Source organism: Lepidochelys olivacea (genome assembly GCF_965140295.1).
Source record: "Lepidochelys olivacea isolate rLepOli2 genome assembly, chromosome: 3".
In the NCBI taxonomy this organism is placed as follows: domain Eukaryota; kingdom Metazoa; phylum Chordata; order Testudines; family Cheloniidae; genus Lepidochelys; species Lepidochelys olivacea.
In genome coordinates this window covers 205,135,887-205,146,164 of record NC_140413.1, presented here as the reverse complement: position 1 = coordinate 205,146,164, position 10,278 = coordinate 205,135,887, and the positions used below count along the sequence as shown (strand labels likewise).

The window sequence follows — 10,278 nt, the reverse complement described above, 5'->3', positions numbered from 1 at the left end:
TGCCAGAATACTTATACCACTTCCCTGATCAAAATAAGTTATACCAGAAAACAAGAAGTCCTTTTACTGGTATAAATGCATCTACACCAGGGCTTTTGCCAGCATAGCTATGTCAGTCAGGATTCTGTGTGTGTGTGTTGGGGGGCGGGGGCGGGCGAGAGAAGAATCACACCCCTAACCAACAGAACTATGCCAGAAAACTTGTAAACCTGTAAACACAGACCAGGCCTCACACTGCAAACAGCCTCATGGAAATCATTGAAGCAACTTGTGGCGTAATGTGCTGCTCAATGTGAGTCAATATTTCTGTGCATGTATTGGATGGTGAATGATGTAGTTGCTCAATGTTGTTCTGTTGGCGGATGTTGGTGGCTTCCAGCATGCCTGTCTGTAGTTGCCCATAGATCAGAGACCTCTTCGAGGCTAATGGCTAAATGGAAGAAGCAATTAAGCTCCTTTAGAAAGTAAGATAGCTGAAAAAAAGAGAAGCCACTGCCCAAAGCACTGGCCACATAGAAGGCCTAGGGAAGCACTAATAGAGGAGGAATAAGAGGAATTTCCCTGAGAGGTGATTGCAAATGCAGGGGATAGTGCACTGATTGGTTTGCAGCTGTAAGTGTCCATATGTGTCAGAAGCAGACAGGCAAGAGAAAGTACCTGAAAAGCCAGGAGAAAGCCAGACTCACTCTGTAGCATGGCTCTAAGGGGAAGCCAAGAGAGGGACCTTTTTGGGGGCAGAGTGCTGGCTGAAAAGGCAGGTTTGGAATTATGAGCAAGGAAACTGCTTTCTGTTGTTTGTTCCTACTGTGTCCTGGGAAACATTCTTTGTAATGAGATGGGATTGAACCAAAGAAATACCAAAAAGAAAAGGAGGACTTGTGGCACCTTAGAGACTAACCAATTTATTTGAGCATAAGCTTTCCTGAGCTACAGCTCACTTCATTGGATGCTCAAATAAATTAGTTAGTCTCTAAGATGCCACAAGCCCTCCTTTTCTTTTTGCAAATACCGACTAACAGGGCTGCTACTCTGAAAGAAATACCAGACATAAATATCTGCCCCCTATCAGCAACTACCCACAAGGTGCCAAACTGCTAACCGCTTGGGCCAAAAGGAGCAAAGGTATTTATTTTCCCCTCCCTGTTCACTGCATGCCACACAACCTACCCCTTGCACCTTCAAAACTATCAGCTAAACTGTAAATTAAGCAGTCTTGGTTTGGGGGGGCTGACGTCTAGTTCATGTTTTGTCAAGCAGCGGGAGATGAAGTTCAGGGCCGAGTGGAGCTGCCTGATGATGTTTTTAATTCAACATTCTGATGAGCTTCCTCCATCCCAAGATTGGACTTCGATGGCGGAAAGAAAAAGAAGGGAAACATTTCAAGGGCCAGGGAGAAGACGACCACTGAAATGTGCTTCCACGTCTCCGAGGTCTGTTTGCAGACAGACAGCCAGACAGACAGCTCCCCCTTTGCCAGGCGTAACCAAAGCCAAATGCAGGTCTGGGGGTGTGTGGGTGTGTGTGGGTGTGTGTGAACGGCAAGGGGCGATGGGATCAATCGCTAAGGGGTCAGTCCCTGGGCAGACCCCCCCCCAGGCACGCCCCAGGCTCGGTGACCTTGGGGTTGGCGGGGGAGGGGGGCTGAGTTTCTGGCACGATGCCGCTGGCTAGTGTTTGGGCTCCGCGCTGCCGAAGCCAGGGGGACGCGTGTGCGCCGGGGGCCCGGGCGGGGCGGGGGCAGTGGCCCGGCGGCCCCCCCCTCCCCCCAGCCCGGGATAGGCGCGGGCTGCGGCCATGTGGGCCGGCCGGGGCGGGCCCTGCGCCGAGCCTGCCCCCCGGGCCAGGGGGGATATAGCGCGGCGCAGGGGCCGGCCCCGGGCACCGCCGCTCTCCGCCCCAGCCCGTGCAGGACGATGCGCGCCCCGTGGCTCTGGCTGGCCGCCCTGGCCCTGGCCGCCGGCGCGGCGCTGGCCAAGGACCGGCCCCCGCGGCTGCTGGGGGGGCTGCTGGACGCCGAGGAGAACGACGAGGGGGTGCAGCGGGCGCTGCGCTTCGCCATGAGCGAGTACAACAAGGCCAGCAACGACAAGTACCGCAGCCGGGTGGCCGAGGTCCTCCGGGCCCGCAAGCAGGTACCGCCGCCCCGCCCCGCCGCAGCCAGGGGAGGGTCCCTGGGGGGGGGCACCGAGCCCGCCCCCGCCCCGCTGCCCTCCATCCCCGGGGCGCCTGAACGCAAACGCGGGCAGGCGGCCGGGGCCAGCCGCGCTCCCCCGGGGCCGGACACGGGACAGGCAGGGTGTGACTCGCTGGGGAGGGGCAGGATTGAAACCCCAGCCCCGCCCCGGCTGCCCGGGCCCCCCGCCCCCGACAACAGCAGCGGGGTGGGGGGCCCGCTCTGAGGGGAAAGCGCCCCCTGGGCAAACTTGCCGTTTTGGCAGCCCGGGGGTTGGGGGTGCCCTTGCCCCAGGGGGCTCCTCAGGCCCCCCAGCCCCTGGCACCCACTGAGGGGGGGGAAAGGAGAGCCTGAGTCCCCCCCCACCCAATCCCACACTGGGAGGTGGCAGCAGGGGGGGGCTGTCGGTCCCTGTGTGGGGGCAGACCGCCAACAGGCGATGGAAGTAACGCAGTGTCTACACCGACCCCCTTGCCCTAACTACAGCAACCGAAGTTGTCTGCCCCTCACCGAGCTGGAGTTACTAGCCGATGTAGTGGGCGACTTCCATCAGTGGGAGCACCATTGTAGCGGAGACACTTGCAGAGTTAGGTCAACGTAAGCTGCCTTCCGTCAGCCTAACTCTGTAGCGTAGACCGGACCCCTTGCAGGAAAACAAACCACCAGGACAACTTTTTAGAAAAGGCAAGAGGAACAGAGAAGCAGGTCGTCTTTGAAAGGCAAACCGTAACCAATCAGCGGAAAGGAGTGTGTTCCTATACGTCAGTCTAGCACTGAGAATCTTTGTGGTTGATGGGGTGTGGTGCGTACAGATTTAAAAAAAAAAAAATCCTGCCCACACCAGTGTCCCCCAGTGAGAAGGTGAGAGAATGAATCACGTTAGCCCCAGCACTTAATGCACTACTAGAGTGCTCAGATCCCCTTGTGAGGAGGCTACGGGAAAGCGTCTAAACACTTCTCTGAAATGTCCCTGCTCAAGGGGTGGTGGGGGAGTGGAGGGGGAAATGAGTTGGTTCCTTTTGAAAGTTTAGTGGGGGAGAGGGAGGGGTAGTTTGCCTGTTTTATCTCAGAAATATTAGGAATGTAAACTCTGCTTTTCCCAGGCCCTCGTATATGTTCTTGGAGATGTTTTCTTAATTTGAAGGGGTTGAGGTTGTTTTAATGAAAAGATTCTTAGAGGTTAACAAAACCAAAGACTTTTAAAAAGCTTGAATAAAAGCCATTTGCCTTTGCAGTGTTTTAGGTTTCATTTCTATGGTATCTGTAATATCATTATCACCTGTCCCAACTGCCCAGTCATTGAGAGAGTTTCCCAGGAAAACAGCACCAGGACCTGAATTGCTAATGAAAAACAAGCAAGGAGAAGGGGAAATAAATTAGGGGAACAGAACCAAAATCTTTGAGGCCTTTTCTCTGCATCATAAAGAAACAAATGCCACAAACCCTTCCCTCTTCTGCAGGACATCTTTGGAGGTTGCAGTAACACTTAGTGGCCTTGACACAATTTGATCAATGCTTAAAAAAACAAAACAAAAAACCACACACCCTGGTTACTTAAACAACAATACCTAGCTCTTACACAGTGCTTTTCATTGGTAGACCAAGTGTCAGTTCCCGGGCAATGCTTTGGAACTGCTCCCTATGAAGCCAGTCAGGACTCTGGTGAAGTCTCCTTTCTGTGAGAAGACTGTCTTCAGGACACAAAACTCACATGGCTTCCACCTTCCTGGGTCTGACCTTGGAGCATTCAGCATCCTTTGCCCCTCCGTGCGCTTGCCACAGCGAGTCCACCCAGGCGGGGTCCTGGGGAAGCCAGCGGGTCCTGCCCCCCAACTTTGCAGTCAGACATGACTCTCAGCCAGCCAGTAAAACAGAAGGTTTATTAGATGACAGGAACACAGGTTAAAACAGAGCTTGTAGGTACAGAGAACAGGACCCCTCAGCTGGATCCATTTGGGGGGGCAGTGAGCCAGACAACAGTGTCTGCACTTCACTCCTTGTCCCCAGCCAGCCCAAACTGACTTGCCCTCCTCCTCTGGGCTTGGTCCCTTTCCTGGGCCAGGAGGTCACCTGATTCCTTTGTTCTTCAGCCCTTTAGCTATCACCTTGCAGGGGGGAAAGGCCCAGGCCATCAGTTGCCAGGAGACAGTGTCATCCATTTATGTATGCTGGCCCTTTGCTCTGCAACAATTACACCCCCTTATCCCACCACCTAGAGACTTAAGAAATGCATAGGGGAAACTGAGGCATCCCTACAGTATTCCGAGGAAAAATTAAGAACAGTCCCATTTCATCACACCAAGACTCTTTACAAAGGTCAGTAGCATTAGCCCCATTTTACAGATGGGGAAACGGAGGTAGAGGGCAGTGAAGTGACTTCTGCAGGCTGGCTGGCAGCTGAGTAAGGAATAGAACCCAGATCTCCTGAATCCTAGTCTAGTGATCTAGCCACTAGCCCACATTGCTACCGTAAATGATGGGAGGAAGCCTATGAGACTTTGAAACTGAAATTGGAGGACCGTAGCAGTTACTATATTTTCTAATGCATATTGCAGTAGTGAACAGAGACCCTGATGGGGATTGAGGGCTGCTCCATTATGCTAGATAGTGTACAAACAGAGACTGTGCCAACAGCCCAAAGCAGCAAGGCCTGAGAAAGGAGGGTGAAAAAACACACAACAGGCATTGAAAGTGATCAGGGTTATGGCAGGCACATATGTTCATTCCACAATGGTTTTCTAACCTATAGACTCTCAGCTGCCCTTCTGCCTTGAGTGGTTAGTCCATTTTTCTATTAACAATTAGAAAGGCTGCCATCAACTGCCCCTCAATCAGAATTGTGTTTATTTATTTTTAAACTGTCCTCCCTTGCTTGTTTCAAATGCTTCACTTGGGCATTTCTCCTGTAGGATGTCAGCTGGAGAATGAGACCCTGATTTAGCAAAACACTTGAGCACCTGTGTTTGTTCCATTGAAGTCTCCTCTGCAGCGTTACCAACCCTTGTGACCTTTAGCACAAGTCACGGGATATTTGGCGTTTTTCATACAGCCCCAGCTCTTGGAGTCATGCAACTACTAGGGCTGTTAAGCGATTAAAAAAAATAAATCGCAATCAATCGCGAGATTAAAAAAAAATAATTGCGACTAATTGCACTGTTCAGTAATAGAATACCATTTAAATATTTTTGGAGCTTTTCTATATTTTCAAATGTGAGCATGGGGCTCCAGCCCCCCTGCTGCTGATGCCTCCCTGCATATCTCTGGGTAAGGAATTACTGCATTAATTTTCTTTTCAGGTAATCACAGACATTAACTGCGATCGACAGCACAAGTAATTACATGAGAATTTCAGCTTTCAATTTTTGGAAGGAAGGAAAAAAACCCCAAAAACCACTCACGATTGCAGAGAAAAGCTTGGACCTGTGACCCCTGAAGGCTCAAAACCTAGAAGTCAAATATTTTTTAAATGTTGGGGTCTTTGTAACATGACTTTAGACAATCCTGATTTTGGGGGCTACCACTTGTGATTTTATTTTTTTTCTTCCACTGCTTGGTATTGGCAATACTCCCATTGATGAACTAAAGTAGTAGGAGTCAATTGCTTCAGTTCCTTTTAACTAAACATATCGATTATAGCTTTTTAAGCCAGTAAACAAAGCTATCACATGCCTTGAGTCCGCACCTTTGATTGTGTTTTCTGGCCTGCAAAGAGTGCTGGGTCCTTACTTTAAATTGCCACAGGCAGTCCTTTTGGATGCATGTTTGGTTTCAGCCCCTTGGGCTATCTTTCTGCTTTTCCAGTGTCACTCACTTATTCCTGCCACCTCCATTTGTTCAAGACACTTTTCTTTAGTGCTTATTGCAGTACGACCCCTAGAGGCCTCCCCTGCGATCAAATAGTGCTTGGTGCTGTACACACCTAGGAAAAGCATGCCTGCCACAAAGAACTCAATCCTAGACTAGCAACACAACCACAAAACAAGCCTTCCTTTTAGCCCAGTCTCTCTGATCCTCTCGGCAGATCAATGGCCTGTAGTGCTTTCTAGACAATATCAGTGCTGTAAACAAGCTTTTCCCCTCATTTTACAGATTGTGTCTGGAGTCAAGTACTATCTGAATGTTAAGGTTGGCCGGACAACTTGCATGAAGTCATCAACGGAAGTTCAGGACTGTGAATTTCATGAAAAGCCAGATCTGGCTAAGGTATGGCATAGAAAGAGCTTAAAAACACTCAGAGGGCTAGCATCTCTCTCTGACTTGTATTAAGGTATTACCTAGATGCCCCAGATCTTATCTGGGGCCCCATTGTGCTAGATGTGGTACAGACACCTAGGGACACAGTCTCTGCAGCACTTGCAGTCTTAAATGGACAAGACAGACAAAGTGTGGGAGAAAAGAGCTATTATCCCCATTTCACAGATGGGTAACTGATGCACAGAGAACAAGTGACCTCATCCAAGGTCACATGGGTCTGGCAGAGCTGGGAGCATAACCCACATCTCTTCACTCTCACTCCAGAGCCTACTCCTCTGTGACATTGTTCAGTGGCACTTTGAGAAGATGTTTCGGTCCCAAACTTATTAAAAAGGCTCTTTTTGTCACTGAGGTCTACAAATAGGTTAATGGTGGCAGGGGTTAGTTGTGACAGGAGTTGAGATCTGACAGTTGCGGCAGATTTGCCAAGAATCCCAGTCCTCTGCCCAGAAATAAAGTAAGTCAGTGGGGAATGTCGCCTGATTTCAGATCAGCTCCTTAATGACTAAACTGAGCCACAAAATGGGATCTAATCAGAATCCAGTTTTCAATAATACTACGGCCTCATCACTATGGGCCTAGATTATCAGACGTGTGCCTGCATGCACATTTATTGCAACAGCGCATGAAATTATACATGCGGTTACTGCTGGTTGCACAGCTAGCTGGTAACTTGTGTGTGCAGTTACCAGAGGTGTGCATGCTACAGTGATACTTGCACTAAATGAGTTAGCTGCACTGACAGGTCCCTTTTTAAGCATACGTGCTCTAGCTCTTCCGAAAAGCTCCATCAGAACTTCAGACTCCCGTTGTTGAAAGTCTTGGCTGAAGTTAGGCTCTGAGGGTATGTCTACATTGCAGTTAGACACCTGGGGCTGGCCCGTGCCAGATGACTTGGGCTTGCACAGCTTGGGCGATGGGACTGTTTAACTGCAGTGTAGACATCCCATCTCACAGGGTCCCAGAGCCCAGGCTCAAGCCAAACCCCAACGTCTACACTGCAATTAAGCAGCCCCCCAGGCCTGGGCCAGCCGTGGGGGAGGTATAGACACCCTTAGAGGCGCTAAGCTAGCACTCAGCCTTTCCTGCTGACTTTGATGACAGTGGTTGGGTGCTTGACACTTTGGAAAACTAGTTTTCTAACTCAGATCTGCTGTTGATGAAAACTGTTGTCCCAAAATATTCACAAGTGCAGATAATTTAAAGAGCCACCATCTCAGTACTGCAATATGCTGCTGACTTCCACAGATAGTAAATGTTTGCATCCCTGGGATGACCAGTTCAGTTACATGTAAACTAACTGTTCCCCTCTCCCCTTTCTCCTCAGCACGTCACTTGCAGCTTCACAGTGTACACTGTTCCTTGGCTAAACCAAATTAGCCTGCTGGAAAATAAATGCCAATAAGCACCTGTTTGTTCCCGTACACGTCGGCAACCAGTTGTTGTAGGTTTGCTGTTTTAAAAAAAAAAAAAAAGCAATAATCTGAATTACCCTCTTGAGATGGACTTCTGTCCATTGCTGTTAACTGAAATGCTTATGTATACTTGTGCTATGCAAGTAAAGCTATATAACCTTCCTTTGAAGCACAATAGAATGGTTTTTGTTTCTTACCTATAGCTACTTTGTTCCTCCAGTCTTTCCTTTCAAATAAAACATTAACCTAACTTGTCAACATCAGAGGTTTTGAGAAATGTCTGTGTCCCTGTTACAGAAACTGTCAGAATTAAAACTAATTAACCAGTGCTGTAGCATGTAGTCATTTTGTCGTGTGTGTTATAAGCCTATAAACGGATGTGTTGCCTATTAAGGGGGGAGCTAGTATAGTGCAAGCAGCTTCTTGCACAAGTTCCCCACTTGTCTGTGTAGCTCAGTCCTGACCAACAGCATTCAAGCTATTTGGCCTGGGTTTTGCTGCACCAGTTGTGTGGTGTGGTTGTGTTGGAAGTCGTGTGAGAGCCTACTCATAGCACCCATATAATCCAGGCTTGGATTACGGTGGTACAAGGAACAGATCCCTCTTAATTTAAAGCTAAACTTCTGGGCAGTGAGACAGTAGCCTGAAAAGTACTTTCAAGCCTGAAAAGTAACTCTAGCGGTCAGAGTTGTGAAGGTATCACATTTTCAGGGGTTAACCAAGGCAGCGTCTCTCTGCCTGAGTCTGCTGAGAGCCTGGAACAATAGTGCTAAGAGATGTTTACTGCCCCATCAATCCAGAAGGCGCTAAAACCAAGGAGCCCCACTGAGGGTTGAGCCCAGTTTTAATTGCCCAGAGAACATGCACAATGTAATGGGAGGAGTGAATCATGGGGTGGAGTCTTTCTTATGGGTGGATATTTTTAAAAGAAGTGCCCCCATCATTTTGCATCCCCCTCTCTGCCCCTGAATATATCATAATCTTCAGTGCATTATAAACACCTAGACACATGGATCAGGTATCCCCAGGACAGTACTCTGAGCTCCCAGTGTTTGTAATGGTTAAACATGATGCCATTTCCCCCCACAGCCCTCCCCCCCAGAGATTTCATTTCAGTCAGTGTTGTTAGAAGTACAGCACAGGGGAGGAGCAATTGCTTTCAGAGCCTGAAGGCATTTCCCCAGCAGACAAAATACCACAAATAATGGCTTTGATCTTGCAGATATGCACGCAGGTGCAGAAGTGTTTGCAGCATAGTAGATATAGACCCAATACTAGATGAGGATGGTAACATTGTTAATGATGCAGACGTGTTCAATACAGAAGTATTTATCTGTCAGGAAGGATGTACTCATCTCACATGAGGATGATGAAGTACTTTCCAGTCCATTAGTAAACAAGGATGTTAAACCACATCGACTGGGGATGAACATTTTTAATTCAGCAGCCCTGCAAAACTTTCACCTAAGAGTCCAAAAAGAGTTGGCTCAGGAAATCTCAAGCCGCTTCATGTTAATTTTTATGAATCTTGGAATACCTGGGAAATTCCAGAGAACTGGAAGAGAGCTGCTGGTCTGCAAATATTCAAAAAGGGGAAAGTGAGAGGAATCAGGTAATTGTAGGCCAGTTAGCCTGACATCGATCCCAGGCAAAACAGAAAAGCTGACATGGGATTAAATTGATAATAAGGATAGAATTAAATGCCAGTCACCAGGGCTTTACGGAAAATAGGTCTTATCAAAGAAATTCTCATTTTTTGATGTGATTACAAGTTCAGTGGATAAAGGTAACTATGGAAGTAAATATAAAATATCCGTTGATAAAATTTGCAGATGACACAAAGACTGGTGGAGTGGACAGGGCAGATCTAGATTGCTTGGTAACCTGGGTCCATTCAAACAAAGTGTGTTTTAAGACAGGCCATTATGCATCCAGGAATGAGGAAGGCAGGCCATGGCAACAGAATGGGGGAACTGCATTCTGGAAAGAAGGGGCTGGAAAGGATTTAAGGGTCGCAATAGACATGCAATTCAACATGCCCTCCCAGTGTGATTCTGTGGCCAAAAGGACTAGTGCCTGATTAGCCAAGGATTGCATGAGTGAGTAGAAACAGAGGCAATGGTACTGCTGTATATGGTATTTGGGAGCCCCCACTGGACTAGTTGGTACAGTTTTGGTGTCCATATTTTAAAGAGATGTTGAAAATTGGAGAGGGTGCAGAAAGGAGCTACAAAACAGAGTTGAGGGCTGGAGGATATAGAATCAGAACTGGAAGGGACCTCGAGAGGTCACCTTGTCCGGTCACCTTGTCCAGTCCCCTGCCTTATGGTGAGAGACTTCAAGAGGGCCATCTGTTTAGCTTGTCAAAAACAAGAGTGAAAGGTGACTTGATTACAGTGGATAGACAACAAATACAAAGGACTAAAGGGCTCTAAT

At 48.4% G+C, this 10,278-nt stretch overlaps 1 protein-coding gene across 1 annotated transcript; it reads left to right on the top strand.

Annotated features, from left to right (window-relative positions):
* Window positions 1-1,862: 1,862 nt before the first annotated feature.
* Window positions 1,863-8,176, top strand: LOC311518812 (cystatin-like). The gene is made up of 3 exons (XM_084624887.1): window positions 1,863-2,132; window positions 6,263-6,376; window positions 7,755-8,176. The coding sequence occupies exons 1-3, from the start codon at window positions 1,914-1,916 to the stop codon at window positions 7,830-7,832; spliced, it is 411 nt and encodes a 136-aa protein (XP_084481013.1). The 5' UTR covers window positions 1,863-1,913; the 3' UTR covers window positions 7,833-8,176.
* Window positions 8,177-10,278: the final 2,102 nt, after the last annotated feature.

Bases quoted from the DNA above. Each gene is read 5' to 3' on its own strand.
- LOC311518812 (XM_084624887.1), top strand. From the start codon at position 1,914: ATGCGCGCCCCGTGGCTCTGGCTGGCCGCCCTGGCCCTGGCCGCCGGC. The intron at 2,133-6,262 runs GTACCGCCGCCC...CTCATTTTACAG, and splicing joins TCCTCCGGGCCCGCAAGCAG to ATTGTGTCTGGAGTCAAGTA. The intron at 6,377-7,754 runs GTATGGCATAGA...CTTTCTCCTCAG, and splicing joins AAAAGCCAGATCTGGCTAAG to CACGTCACTTGCAGCTTCAC.